Source organism: Lethenteron reissneri, chromosome 33, assembly GCF_015708825.2.
Source record: "Lethenteron reissneri isolate LAM-NWPU_2019-01 chromosome 33, ASM1570882v1, whole genome shotgun sequence".
Taxonomy (NCBI): domain Eukaryota; kingdom Metazoa; phylum Chordata; class Hyperoartia; order Petromyzontiformes; family Petromyzontidae; genus Lethenteron; species Lethenteron reissneri.
Window position 1 is genome coordinate 14,469,686 of NC_083811.1, and position 16,317 is coordinate 14,486,002.

Genomic DNA, 16,317 nt, shown 5'->3' on the forward strand with positions numbered 1-16,317 from the left:
TCTGACCGTGTCCATCCGGTGCTCACTGAGCTGCATTGGCTTCTGGTTGCTGAACGAATACATTATTACAAGGTCGTGCTCAATACACACAGAGTGCTTCCTACAAATGACCCACACAATACGTTGCTGTACTCCGTCAAGGAGCATAAACCATCACGCGAACTCCGGTTATCCCCGCAGTGGCTTTAAGCCAATCATCGAAAAAAGACAGTCACTGCATCGCACACTTTCAGATGCGCTTCTGTGGACATCTGGAATGCTCTCCCTTCAGATATTAGGAAGCTACTGGAGCTATGCACTTTTAAATCTAGATTGAAAACTAATTTCTTTAAATCAGTAATCTTACTGTCACCCAACTTTGATTCTGCATTGGGGAAAGTGGTTGGGAGGCAGCAGACCTGAAAACTTTCTCCAGTATTTTACTTTTTATTGATTTTTTTTTTATTACAGTCCTCAATTTGAGTTGCCATAAAATTGTGTTTTTGAATACTACACTGTACAATATCATTTAGTGAAATTGACTGATACAGTCTTGTGGCACTTTATTTTTTTTACCTTTAGATTTCTTCTATTTTTTCCCCAAAACTTTAAAAACTCCTGCGGTCCACAATGGAACAAAGAATTCTGGCCACTAAGGAATGGAAGAGGGAATATATCTGGAAACAATATAGTAGCACCCACAGCATCATCCTGAAAACAGCATCTTGCAGAGAATACTTTTCCTCCAACAGGTACCAATATTTTACATGCTCGGCTGACGCATTAATTGAATTTTGATACGTGGGTTGCATAATTTTATCTCAGAAAACCTGTTTAAGAAGAGCTTTTGTTCGTGAAATCACAGACAAGGCCCAGTCTAGAATTAAACTATTTTTATAAGGCCCACTGAGCTACGATTGATATCGCAATGAAGTGGCTTATCATGTGAACATTGATAGCAGCCAAATACTCTAAACGAATGTTTATTGATGTGGAGGGAAAACCCGGAGGACCCGGTAGAAAAATCCACGCGACCACGGGGAGAAGACTCAAACTCCAAATATACAGACGTCAGGGATGGGATCCAACCCACGATCTCCTACATACCAGGCGAGGTAGTTAACATCTTGCCACCGTGGCACCCCAGTCAAGACACGTTCGCTTCTCCACAGTGTTGCAGACGAGGTTTCACACTCACTTTACTTCGCACGTCGTCACACTCAACGCGCCTGGGGAAATTCTGTTCACGCGCCATTAGAATATATTCACTTTCAATGCCTGTGTTATCCTGTCCACGGGTGCATTTCTTATTAACTGCGCCACAGTAGTGAGAGATTGCTGAGAGAAAGTATGCTTGCTGTACCGTAGCAGTTAGCCACTGTGAGAACGGGACAAACATTGTTCGGAGGCGTTTCAACGTATCGTACACGTACTGTGCAGTTTTAACGACAATCGTAGTCTCTGAATCTATAACTGTATATATGGTGGCCTCCCAAACTTACATTTTTAACACAAACCTTAGCATGTTCCACTGCTTGTTTAATACGTATCCATCGAGTGGCCATTTCATGTAAATATGGTGTGAGATCAAGAATGCCAAATTAGATCCACAGTTGTAAAGGATTTAACGATATACAGCTGGGTTCAGCTTAAACTCATGTAAATAATAACACAGGTTATGGCTTTACTGCAAATTAAAAAATCTTGGTACAATCAAAAAACTAACTGTATTTGCATTATTCACAGCAATGTAGCGAGTCTCGTTAATGGATACAGGGCGCTCTATTCAATCACAGATTACGATTTAGGATTCGTATAATACAACAGTCCCTAATCCCGTTAAGAACAACAGATTATAAAGAGACTATTTCACACCAACCCACGTATCATTAATGATCTGGCAGCCGTGTGTCAGCCTATTTCGAACGCGATATCTGCCCCATCGCACGCGAGTCAACGTGACGAGTGACGTCTGTAGCGCCTGATCGGACGTTCACCGGCTCGGTCACACCTTTACACGCGCGCAGGTATTTACGCAAAGGCTTCATGCTCACCACAAATGTTTCCTGAAACGGTTTACAATTAGCTTTTCATTTTGTCTGTGCATCCCCCCCCCCCCATCTCGCATTGTAAACACATTTTGAACGATTCAAATGATTTTTCTCCTGATGCTGCAAATGTATGAGACGGTGAAAAAAAAACGTTGCTTTTGCACAAAAACATCTCCACAGATTTAACTGCCCACACGTACAAAACATCAAATCAGCATGTAACCTGTACGCACGAACATTCTGTGGGTGATATAGTTTATAGTTACTACTGACCAATTGCATATATGGGAATATTTTTTCTGAATGCCAATATTTTATCATCCTATATCAAACAATTCCCGTGTCTGATGCACCATGGGGAGGCCTTTATCCACCTTGGATTGGCAAAGGGCCACAACTTATTGTATCGAACGTGCACACTATCCACCTTGGATTGGCAAACAGCCACACATTATTGTATAGGATTTGCACACTATCCATATTCTCACTCATAAATGCATTGAAAGCAACTGGCCAAAAGTGGTTATTGTTTCTGCCACTGACCTATTAGACTTGAGTCAGTGGTTGAAGTGGAATTAAAAAATATATGTACATAATTTAAAACATTCATCATGTCAAAGGACTCATACTAAGCAGTAATATGTGACCATATTCAAGGTTTATTCACGGTTATTATTTTTTTTCTTTGCTTTAAAATACACACGTCCACTTCATGTAAAGCATGGTTAGATGGTATGTTTAACACTGTACATATATACTGTAAAAAGTTAATATTCACTGCTTAGGGTTAATAATTGTTTCATGGACAACTGTTTAGTAGTTTGAGAAGGCATGCCTCATGTTGTCCTATTTTTTTATTATTAATTATCGACAGCAACTACATTTTCAAAATAATTTAGGGGAGATGCTACAAATACATTTTTTGGATGCATAATTTATACATTATTACTTAAAAAAGAGACGGTGAAATGAAATGTTGGGAAGTATGGCAGCGTGCGCCGCGATCTAAAGATGAGTGTTCAGAACTTAAGTGGAGGGCAGTGGCAACTTGCGCCTCTGTCGTCGTAGAACGACGCTGGAGCCGTGCGCGTGAACGTGGGTGGTTGTTAGGAGGAGCTCATCAGCCACTTTGAATGTTTGAGAAGAGTATGTGAAACTGAATGCCGGAATTAAACAGGCTGACTGGGGACTTCGCTTCTAGCCTTTAAATAAAGATGTATGTGGACGATGCTAGGAATGTCACATTTGGATAGAGTAAGCAAATTGGTAAGTTCAGAATAGATCGTGCCAAACAAGCATCGCCAACTTAACATGGGAGAGGATGTTGGGATTAGTTGGGGTATGCGTGCAGGATGGAGGAGGGCAGGTTACCCAGACGGGACATTGGAGTGGCGTCCGGAGGTCAGTTACTCAGGGAAGACGTAAAGACAAATGGCGGGACACCTTAAGAGCAGACCTTAGAAGTGTGGGTGTCGATGATGGCAAGATGTAGCTGAAGGAAGCCATTTCAAGGTGTGGTTACATCACGTGCACAGGCTGTTGGAAGGCCTCGGTGATCTCTTCATAATGTTTCTACTAATTCTGCAAAGGTGTAATTGAGCCAAATAGGGTTGTTCACCTTTTAATAAACATGCTGAACACTTGGGGGAAAGTCAGACTTTAGTACAAAAATCTGATGAATCAATACACATTACGTATGTATCAACATTATCATGATGATGATGCAAAGCATCACGTCTATTTGGTGTTTGGATATCTTAACTCATGTCTTATTGACGTGAAAGGGTAAAGCATATTCCTTTTTATACACGATGCGTAACAGCGTCTGTGCTACCTCCTTAGTGGGTGTCCAATTTAGGTAAGTTCTTTCAAACTTGGCTGTAGCTGGAGTTCGCTATAAATGGGGATATGAGTAGGCCGAGATATATCTCTTTGTAATTTGAAACCAACAGAATACACCAAATGGCAGCACACTTTTTTGCCAGTGTATAAATAGCACTCCGTTATCTGAATCTCTTTGATTCAGGGTATTGGTATTGCACAGGGCTAACACAAAGGACGTGGATGTTTTTTTTTTACCAAGAAAGTAAACAATCTCTGGATTGCCCTCCATGTATGGAGGCGTGCTGCCAGTCAGCGGTGTAATGGCAGGAAAGATATATCACCTTCATACAATAGCCTGATTGTGTTTCCATTGCAGTGTTGAGCATAGTGGCACTTAAAAAAAATCCTATTATCTACGAGCATGAAAACGGGCAAGAACCTTCGCTACACAGGTTGTGGCCACAGTGAGTGAAGTTTGACGAATGCATTCTCCCTCGACAGCAAATGTGTACCAAGGACGTGCCACGTGCAGCGCTCCCATGTCCGCGTGGCATTTCCCACTTGAATTCTGCTGCGTGCTTGTCGATTGTATTCTTCCCAATAAATAATTATGCTGTATGTTTTCTCAATTAACCACATTTGAGCAGCAACGTGGTGTTTGAGAGAAGAAAACTGTGCTTAATAATTTAACGTGAATAACATGTGGTAAGATGCTTCGATATAATATAAGCCAGCAACAATTATACAAGGTAATTATACATGGCTTTTCTATTTGAATAAACTATGAACAATAATTGCCATTAAATTATCAATCGAATTATCATTTAATTGCAATTAAATATCATTTAAATCATCTAAAATACAATCGTAAATGGTAAGGAAATCGAAACGGCGAAATAAAATGAATAGCGATTCGGCCTGAGACATGCCTTTTGCTGCATGCCTATGGGTGCATGCATGTCCCATGTTCATTGCTGCACTCCAGAAGAAATGCCAGCACCATCTTCTTTAACAAGACCACTATATAAATGCCCAAATATTCCTTCGTGTTGTTATTTGATCAAACGATTGTTGATCCCATAACGATGGAACTATTTGTAAAAAAAACACATGAATTGGATACGTGAAATACTCCACATTTAGATGCTGGACATTTTTTTTAAAATGTATTGCAAAGTCTTTTTTGTGATGTAGAAAACGTGTAACGCCGAGGCTCTTTGTAACACACGTTTTCAGATTATCTTTCAGCGTTCCTACAATACAAATGAGTAATTCAATACAGTACTGCTGAATATGGTTAACCCCCAAATCAACCCTTGCCAAAATAGTGTAAGGGTCAACACGATGGTCATCGTTGGGGTTACAAATCTGGGATCTGTTTCCAAAAAAAACCAACCCCTCTCTTTAAATTGTTTTTCCCAGCTGTTCCTCGTGCCAGGGCTATTCGTGCCCAGCATATATTGCGACGGTCACAGTCAATACTGCATTTGCCGTTCTGAGCCTTTGGAGAGTTGAGACATCAGAGGACAAGCGTAAGATACTTTCTGAACGGACGTTTGCTTTTTAATTTAAACGCAGCCAAGATACATTTTAAAGTTCCTCGGCATGTTCCAATACTTTTAAAGTTTGCAATTTGTTGCAGCACGATGGATGAGTCAACATGTAGACTGGAGGAGTTAATATGTAGACTGCAACTATATATTTCTCAATGAATTATGTGATTGTATTAAATCGTTATGTTACATATTTTCTAAATTCACCACATTTGAGCAGCAACATCTTGTTTACGATGATAAAACGGTATATTGTATTAAATGTCCATTACATATTTGGTGAGATGCTTAGATATAATAAAAGCCAGCAGCAAATATACAAGGAAGTTATACATGATTTTATATTTTCTAAAAAAGTCTGAACAATGATTGCAATTTGCTATAAGCGACACACGCAGGGCCGGATTAAGGCTCGGGGCTTTATGGGCTGCAGCCCAGGGGACTCTGCCAGCAGGAGGACCTCCAGAGATTAAGTGAAAGTTTTTTCACTTGTGAATGCTGAATTTTATTTGTTGTTAGCCTTGTAAAAAAAAAATATTCTTTAACTTTGTTTTCCTTTTGAAAATATTACTGGGGGCCTCACAGTACCTACAGCCCAGGGGCCTACAAAATCTGAATCCGGCCCTGAACACGCGTATTTAAAAAAAAAAGTAGAAAATAAATGGTAGTAGCGGACATTGAACTAGTTATATTTTTTGGAAATCAACTTGATATTATAAATTACTGACATTGTACTTGAATCCATAATTATTAATTTGTAAGTATTTTTTAATTGATAATAATTGCTTCACCTTCAACTAAACTTTTTACCATTTACTGTTAAAATAGCAATCAAAGGACAGCATTGTAGGTCTTTATCAGCCGAACATTTATATTTTCCACGGTGATCTATGCCAGCACATTGGATTGAATTGGGGCGGGGAGCGGTTAGCGCAGTGGTTAGTGCACTGCGCTATGAACCCGGTGACCTGCGTTCAGTTAATTTAACTTGGAACGGCGAGCGATAGCTTGAACGGTCCTGGGCCCCCACCATCCTTCAGCAATTCGCACTGACCATCACATATGTGTGTGTGTACGTTGAACTTCTTTCACACCGTACGTAGCTAATCGGAGGTGAAGTATAGCCAAACAATCCCCATTACCGTCATGAAATTGGTGATGTTCTTCACCCAGCAGTAAAATGCAAGGGCTGGGAAAAAATGTATAACATGCGAGTGAACTTGCACTTTGTCTCCTCCCCACAGGGCTCTAATATCCCGCGACGATGTCTGACACCGAAGAGGTCGCGGTTGAGGAGGAGGTGCACGAGGAGGAAGCCGAGCCCGAGCCCGAGCCCGAGACCGAGCCCGAGCCCGAGCCCGAGCCTGAGCCTGAGCCTGAAGTTAAGGCTGAGATCGTAGCGGAGGAACACGAGTGAGCAACCGCACCCAATGCTATTAGTTCACGTCAGATTGCACTGGTCAACACGCTTTTTCTGGCATAGGGTATTCCAACGGTTTTAAGGTAATTTTGGAGTGCAGATTCCAAATCTGGCATCAGTTTTTGTCTATCACATCAGGTTTTAGAGATATCAAATATTGCATGGTCAATAAAAACTGCAGAAGAAAAATATTAAATAATTGTAGATATCTACATAAAATGATATTATAAACACACTATCCTAAAAATACAGCAACATATTTTAACACTGAAGCAATCACTGACTCGCAACAACTTGCAATCATAAGTGGCAGAGTTAATTTCGGGTAAAATCAATGAAAATGTGGTATGCCGATAGCATAAAAATTATGTGATAGGGCAAATCTGAGATCAGATTTGGAATCAGCACCCTGAAATTAGTCTAAAACAGCTGCAAAAGTCCAGGCCAGAAAAAAATGTTTTTCTTTGTGTTGACCAGTGTTATTGACGCTCTTTTTTTAAACAGTGGCTTTCAAATATCAACGATACAACTATGCTGTGTAGTGTACATTGATTAAAGCAAAAGCGAGTAAAAAACAAACAACAACTTGTAACCAAGAATTGTTCAACTCATATATCTCCTGTTACAAAACACATACTGCCCATGTCAGTATCTGTAATCACGTTGAGAAATAAGTTACCTATGCTGTAATTCACATCTATTTTTATTGTGTTAATACTGTTTAATAGAGCAATAACACTTTCTTCAGTTTTATAATAGTTTTCTTCAAAGGAAGCTTGTTAAAATAAGCAATATAAAATTCCAAGTCATACGTATAAATAAACCTCTATAACCAGGTAAGAAACCTTTATAACCAGGTAATAGTCAGGAGTGTACATGACTTCTGCACCAGTGGCGTGTTAAATAATACACTGGGGTGACACTACCAGACTCCAATATACAAATCACTACACTCTCTCTCTAAGTCAGCCAATGGGCAAATAGCCAAACTTTGTTAACCCTCTGGGACAGTGCAGAAGAGTAGGCCAAATACCCTCTAAATGGGCTCTCCAGAGATTCCCAGTGGAGGCTCCTTCCACCAACAGTGGTGCAAGAGAGCACTTGCACCACTGTTATCTGAACAACATCAGTAGTGATACTTTTTACAAACAAAACCATCTTGTTTCTGATTATTTAAAATGTTTTAAGGAATGTAATGTCATCTTCTCGACACAAACAAATTGGGTGACAATGCGAGCGGCACGCATCACGCACATTTATTGTGTTCATGTCCGATGCACACATGCTGCACTTGGAAAGCCAGAGTATGGACTGGCTACACAGGGGTGGGAATGGCTCCCATCGAGTGTGGACAATGGGGTCTACACGATGTGAAACGGGCCGGAACGTTGCCGCATTCCCCTCGGCAAGTTGTGGAGGGGCTTCAGAGCCAGTTGCATTCCTGTCGTGTGCACACAGATGCACGTGTCTGTATTTTCATGCTTCGTATAAGTACTGTATATATTTTCCCCTCATGCCTACATATGTGTATGCATATGGTATATACACACACGACATGCACACGCATGTAATGTGCGAGTTGCATGTAGTATGAAAATCAGAATATTTATTTGAATTGGAGGAATCCGATGATCTCTGAAGTTATTTTTCACAGATGTCCAGTATAACATGATACACATGCAATCAGCGTGCACAACACACTGATCGGTGTGTGTGTGTTTGTGATCAGCTGAACATGTGGAATGGGGCAGGTGGACCGGTGAAGGGGAACATTCCTCATGGAAGTTTAAAATTATTTTTTACAGCACAGCGGGGAGCCATTGAACCCAGCGATCTGAGTTGGATTTCCGGCCATGGATAACACCAGTGCTGAGTGATATCTCAACCGGTCTTAGGCAACCCTTCACTGACCTGTACTGACTGGCAAAAATTGTTCAAGCAACCCCCATGGCTAACATTGGCGGGTCCATCAACCCGTTGGTGTGGAGAGGCCATCATGCATCAGTGGATTGACAAAACGTTGTAAACGTGTTAATTATTATTACTGTTGGCATAGTCAGCGTGACAGATGCCACAGTGAATAGCGTGAAATCCTTGTTAGACTTCCATGTGCCTGCAACCACTGTTCCCCCATCCACCTGCACGCTGCCAGGTTTCTGCATTCTGAGAATGCAATGGCAGGCACGGCAGAGTGTGCCCCATGCGTGGCAGAAGGGAGTCCGGGTGATTAGCCGTGAATGTTCCTGCTGTCATGTTATCTGCGGCTGCAGGTGCCATTCTGCTAAAACGTGGCAGATTAACTTCCGCTTCCAAGACGTTTTTTTAAATTAATTGATTATAGCCAAATTTTGCGTGTTTTGTGAAGGCTTTTTGATATATTTACCCACTCAGAAGCATGCATATGCACACACCTAGTACATTTGTATACTTCGTTATACATAATGCCCTGCATTTGCCCATGGCAAGTGCATTATATAAAGTTAAAAATGTAAAGCAAATTTTTTTTATAAGTATTGTACATTTCACATAAGCCTTGAAATACTATTGAATGATTGGCACGCCTGGTACATTCCACGAAATAGTGACAGGTTTATTTTCGACAATGTTCTAACGCCCAAATTGTGTTTCTCTCCACCGCAGACATCTGGAAGGTAAGAACGTTTCACGTCGCTCGTGTTGAAAGCATGCGACCGCATGCATTGCCATGTAGGACCTCCGAGCGCTGTAACAAACACCCTGAAGGAATTGACTGGCGCGTGCGTGTGCTCCGTTGGCTGCAGTGCGTGCTGAGCAGCACTGGCATGTGCTGAACACGCTCGTCTATAAGTGTCACCGCACCATGACGCCAATTGCTAAACATCCACTTCGGGCCATGAGCGTGGACGTGCTGCAGCTGCCTGCGATCGTGAGCGCGTGTATAATTCAAGCCTTGTTCTGGGCCCTAACAGCATGGGGAATATTTATAGAGGTGGCGGTCCAACGTGCTAATTTTTTTCTTTGCACATGGGAAAACTGAAATTTGTTGTCCTAAAAAGCATGGCGATGTTGCACTTTTGTGCACAGTAGTTTATCTAATTTCATTATCGCTTTCCTACACTGAAACCATTGTGTTAAAAAAGCAGATTATTTGGTGGTGGTGGTGATGCTGCTGCTGCGTTGGTGTGCAAGCCCAGTAACTAAAAAACATAAGCTCAACACGCTCGTCAACAGCGCCGCTTTACAAGGAACATAGATTACGTTGTGGGCAACGACCCCTGCATCTCAGCACATAGAGGGGCCAGGGATATCGTACGTATGTTCAACCGTACGTAGCCAAACGTGGATGTGCGGGGGACGGTAAAGCAAACTAGTGCCTTATCCAACTCTTATCCACTCTCTCTCTCTCTCTGCGGCCTTTCTATTCATGTGCCTTGAAAAAAGGGCCATTGCCCAAAACGTCATCCAATACGCGCTTCTCTGTAAGGACGCAGCGTTGTTGACGGGTTGCGTTGGATGTTGAAAACGCCGCGTTTTGCCGAACGTTCGGCATTTGCCATCGAATTGGGTGCAGGGACAAGTGGTGGGGGGATTGGCCAATGAGCAGCGCCAGAGTGGGCCACCTCAAGTTCTGGTGACCGTGCCACAGGCATCAGCGTGCCGTGCTCGTGACAGCAACCGAGGGACAGGCGTCAGTTTAAAAACAAAACGGGGATGATTCCTTCCAGTGTGTGTTTAATGCGCTGCTCGTGAAACGCATCTGATACCAACGTCGGTAACGGATGACATTGCATGGTGCCGGCGGCCGTTATCTCATGCGGTTCTATTTGTAAGTGCTTCAAAGACAAAAAGAGTCACTTCTTAAAAAGGAAAAAAAAATAGAAATTGCTTGAATGATTTTCACACCCTGAGAAATAGACCTGGGCTCCGCAAAGGATTTCACAACGGTGCATACATCCATCTGCAACATTGTAACTCCCGACTTATATCCATGCGTGCAGAAAGCCCGTCACACACTGTAGGGGCAAGTGCTGTTAGCGAGTAGCACCTATGAAGGCCGGCATGGCACACGAGGGGGTGGGTGGCCAGCACCACTCCCGACCGCCTTTGTCTCCCTCGTGGCGACGTTTACACACCGCACCGGGTACTCAATTGCGGCTGAGTCGACCTAGGAGAGGCCCGGGACCGGTTCAAATAATCGTCACCGACGTTTGCCGTGAGCGGGAACTGAACTCGGGTGACCGAGTTGATAGCGCAGCGCATTAACCGCTACGCTACCGCTCCCCACACAAAAGCACACTCTCTCCCGACTGAGATCGTCGAGGAAGATGAGTTCTGTGAGCCACCCACATGGTCCACACCGCACAGGGGCAGAGGCAAGGCGCTGGGCAAGACCTAAGGGGGAGGCGGGGTGGGGTGGAAGCAAAAGATTGAGAGAGAAAATAGGGGGCACACAAAATCTGCCCCAAGTCGTCTGGATACGTCGTATGCTCTCCCTTCGTCTGATTCCGCGTCTCTCGTGTGCCCCCCAGCCCCCAACTTGTATTAGCACGGTTAGCTACGTATGGCGTGAAAGAAGTTCAACATACATACGTATCTCTTCTGCATACAGTGCAACTCTCTCGTGTCTCCTACATATGATAATGTATCTATCTCTCTTCAAACTTATCCGAATGCATCTCTCTCACATCTCTTCGTTGAGAATACATCTCAGTCATCCTTTTTTCTCTCTCCAATCAACATCCATAATGTGTCTGCTGAATACATCTGCGGCCGTGTCACGACCTTCCGCCACTAAATCACCAATCGTATATCTCGCTCACATCTCTACACCCTCTATCTCGGCTTCTGTCCACGCTCCTCATCTCCAGGCCATATCTCTGCATCGGCAATTTGCCTCCTCGCATTCTCTATCGCTCTCACCTCGCTGTGTGTATATTTGATCCACACATCGCAGATCTCGCTACATCTCTGCCTCTCGTCTGCATGACTCCTCATCTCGCTATGAATTTGTAAATTGAAAGGAGAGGAGGGCGGGGGGTGAGAGCCCAAAGACATCCCTCCAGTCTAAATAAAGATTCTGATTCTCATGCATATGCTTAGCGCCCCAACGTGGCCGGGCACTGCCACTGCATACAGGGACCTGTGCACTCCAGCCGCTCTCAACCCCCAATGTTACCCTCAATAATTTTCCGATGATTGCAATTTTTTTTTAAGTATTTATTATATCTCCCCCTCCTCTCCCCCCATTCCCCCCCCCCTCTCCCCCCGTATTGTTTCTGTCCTGGTCCCCCATACTGGTTCCTGGCCCTTGGCTTCGCTCTCTTCAACACCTGCCCGTCTTTCCACTACCGATTGGTGCTTTGTGTCTGCTGTCTCTCCGGTGCTGGGTTTCATCGGCCCTGGGTCAATTGAGGGTGCATCAGCATTTAAATGCTGCATGGGCCTCGTTGACAATTGGCCCAATAAGGGTGTTCGACAAAAGACTTATTTCAGATTGATTCGCTACTTCCTCCGGATAAATGTTGCTAAACCTTATCAACAAAAAGTCCACCCTCGGGTAAGAAAAAAACCTCTTATTTAAGCGAACACATCCTGTACCCTAGCATGACACTGGATGAAGAGTGAAACCCCAGAGTTCTCAGTCACCGTGAGCTATCTCATTCATCATTCCCTTACCCCATCCGCCACTGAGTCCTCATCTGTGCCCTCATCATATTCCCGACCCGACTGCTGCAAACTCTCTCAAAACCCCTCTTCTCCAAACTGCGAACGATCCCAAATGCCACAACACCTGAGACCACCTCACCCCAATGCTCCGATCCTTCAGATGGCTTCGAATCCAATCCTGGATACATTGCAAGATCATACTCAGCACCTTCGAGATGCTACTCTGAACTCATATCACTTCTCGCTTTCCTCTCCTGGCACGCACACTCGATGCTCCAGCAACCAAGGCTTTCTGTTGAAGCCCCCAATGAACCATCGCTCATTCTCCTCCGCTGCCCCTCTTCGAGTGCAATCTCAAGCCCCACGTTTCCCCCCCCCCTGCCTTCCGCTGATTTCTTCTCATCGTACGGATAAATACGCCTCCTCTTTGTGTGCTGCGGCATCTTGAGATGCATTAGCATTTAGAAGCTATTTAAATTCATAGTGTATAGTAATTGCAAAGTTAATTTCATTCTGTAATGGAACTGAAATCACGGTGACGACCGTGGATCACGGCGACATTTATCACATGGGTAGCGTTGCTGCAGTCACAATGTGAGCGTGTTTGTGGTGGCAGAGAGGTTGACTTTCGGTGACAGATTCAGTGGGTTAGTCGGTATTGCGCACAAAACCATTCAATAATGCGTGACAAGTAAAATTTTCTATAGGGTGTAAAAATGTTAAAAGAAAAGCATGAGACAAAATGATTTACTTTTGTCAGCCGGATACATGGACGCTATAGTTCACGGACCATGTGAATGTCCCGGAGGGTTGCTTTTACTGTTAGCGAGGTTGGATACGTGTGGTGTGAAAGAAGTTCAACACAGACACATACATAAGTACGTTTCCCTGCCAACATAGAACATGATTTTGCCACCATTGTCATGTTAGTAATCTCTTCAATGGCATCCGGAGGGTCAACATACAATTATAATGTTTCGTCAGCTTTTCAAATGCTGTACACAAGAAATACCATTATACCAGTAAAAGCCTATAACTTGTGGCTTAGACGTTCACAATGTTTAATTGAAGGCAATGGTCTCTTTTCATAGTAGAGAGAGCAGGGAGAGAGAATGTTGAGGTCTGTGAATTGAGACATATCTGGCATATAATTCCTGTTTCATATAGAGAATCCAATATTTTGGAAATAATCTTTTTAAACAATGTATTATAGTTTTCGTGAGAACTACATGTGGCCATTTCAAAAGGTAAACAATCTGACAGGATAAGAAGAGGATTTTCGAATTTTTCGAACTGTTCACAGCTGGACAGTCTCCTTGTGAGCCTGCCAGATCTGAACATTTCATGTTGCACTCATGGATCTGATACAACCCTTTCCCTGCTTGTATTTGATGTCACTGCAATCTCCGATAAACTTGTGAGGCTCTCCTTGGGGTGCTCTGTTGAGGGAAGAAACGACACTTCCTCCCCTATTGTGTCTTCCCTATGCGATGCGTGTGAACCGACCAGATTGGATAGGGCCGCCGTTCAGCCGTTACTCTGGAAGACAGAGCGCGTTTCACTCCTTTGTAACGTGGAATAGCTGACGGCAGAGATCACCAAACGACATTTGCCCTCGTGGGATGTTTTATTATTGCACTCGACTGTGAACCCAAAGCCACGCGTGCATTGTCTGGCTCCTGCCACGCGAACTCACGTGGCTACCCCCACATTGTCCCCCCCCCCAATGTCACGACTGCAGCACACACAAAGCTACAATATGCGGCAGGTACACCCGTCGCCTTTCAGATGTGGAGATAGGGTATTTATGGTCTTCGATTGGTTTATAATTGGCAGGAAAGAGCAGAGGCACTTTGCTACAGGTACATATGCCCCTCGGGTCATATCAAATGGTTTGAAGGGAACCCTTCTTATTCGATTTCTCTTATCTGCGACTCTGTCCTCGCCTGACAGACAAGGAGGACATTTTCGCGATCTAACCCAAAAAACCTCTATTATGGATGATATTGGTCACGAAAGCCTACGTGTTAAAAGGAGGAGTTATACCAGAGTTGAGAGAGAGAAGGACGCCGATTCCCATTGTTTCACGGGAAATTGCATTGCATTTGTTCGGACAAAAAAAACGACCAACCAAATGGTCACGCAGAGGGCAACACAGAATTCTCTGCGAGTGTTTGGTGCCACTTTCAGATGACGTCTTGAACTTTAAGTGAACTGACGGTATATTAAATGGGTATTTCCCAACCATCTTTAAAAAATGTTTTTTTATATTTATATATATAATTTGTGAGATTCTAACCACACAGTTCACTTTTTTTTTTCAAAACAGAAAAGCCAAAACACAAGATACATGTCCCGCAACCAGCTGCACCGGAAGGACCTCCTGAGCTTGTCTTTGATGTAAGTCGCTCTCCGTGAATATCCTTTATTACTATCTTTTTAAAAATGTACACAATGTCTATTCGAATTTAGCACATGCATGTGTGTGTGGTATTGATGTAGTAGTGATAGGCCGTGCTGGTAAGACATCTGGGCACGTTGCAGAATGTATTTTTTATATCACAAAATCCAGAAATTCTCAATCGAACAAACGTGACACTTATTGCTCTCCACAGGTAAACAGAGTCACTTGCAGAGGAAAATGGTTTCTAGTGACAATTAAATCATGTGTCCTATGAAGAGTGCGAATCACCTGCTACGATATATGGATCAGAAACTCTAACGTGAACGATAAAATGGAACAAGAACTGAAAAAGTGTGAAAAAAAATCACGGAGAGATGAATTCTGGGAAATAATATTGAGAGGGAGAGGAAGACGGGGATAATAAATAACAAGTTAAAGATGATATTTGACTGTTCAAAGAAGGTAAGTCCTTCCCCCGCCTCCAATTAGCACAGTTAAATACGTATAGTGCGAAGGAAGTTCAACATACTGTAGATACACGAGAGGAGATGTTGGCCGGTAGTCCAGCCTACTGACGCAGGTGGCGGCAAAGGAAGGGTTTGAAAGAACAAGATGACGTCTACACCATCTCCCCTTGAAAATAATCTATTTCAAATGTATTCATGGAACCTATCTGAGCAATGAAAGGAGGGCAAACTTCTCGAACTCATCCTCGGAATGCCCCAGATGTCTACAAGGCACCGCACATATCTGCACGCCTAATGGCTATTTACAGATGTCGCCGAGTTCTACACAGACATCGCCAACAGCTGCGGTTAGCACGTTTGGCTATGTACGGTGCGAAATAAGTTCACCATACATATGTAAGGACAGTACGGGGCCTGGTGGCCTTGGTTAATAATTGACGCGACGGGAACGGACAGGGTCACGTCAGGATAGTACGGGACCTAAGTGGTTGTACATTATAATTGAGACAGGGACAGAAAGGGCCAGATTAGGTGAGAGAGAGTTCGGGGAAAAAGGGCGTGGCCAGGTTCGAGAGGGGGATAAAAGCCAGCGTGGAGCAGGGCTCTGGGCTGCTGTGGGGCAATCAAGAAACCGTCATCGCCATCGTCATCTTGGAGCGGGTCGTCTTCATCATCTTGGATCGGAGAACCTTGTAGTCTTGGAAGGCTAGAGTTATATTGTCTCCGTGACTGCTACTGCGTCCGCTCCTATGTAGTCAGGAAACTACATGCGGAGCGTCGCCGAGAATCACAGAAGTTACTCAGCTGTTTATAGTCAACTCGTGGTTATCCGTTCAAATATCAGTGAGTCGGCAGACTTTATTCATAAATATATTTTTTATATAATTGAACAAGATGGTGTCTCTGAGAGCTACATTATACATACATACTGGATACACTCATTCCAGGAATATTTCACGAGTATCAACAATTC

The 16,317-nt window shown here is 43.4% G+C and overlaps 1 protein-coding gene across 1 annotated transcript in view; it reads left to right on the forward strand.

The window, feature by feature from the left end:
- Positions 1-16,317, forward strand: part of LOC133350369 (troponin T, fast skeletal muscle isoforms-like) — a 33,222-nt gene that overhangs the window by 5,797 nt on the left and 11,108 nt on the right. Inside the window, exons 2-4 of the mRNA XM_061564682.1 lie at positions 6,652-6,820; positions 9,468-9,478; positions 14,803-14,873. Of these exons, the coding sequence (XP_061420666.1) occupies positions 6,672-6,820; positions 9,468-9,478; positions 14,803-14,873 (231 nt within the window). The 5' untranslated portion in view covers positions 6,652-6,671. The remainder of the gene's footprint in view (positions 1-6,651; positions 6,821-9,467; positions 9,479-14,802; positions 14,874-16,317) is intronic.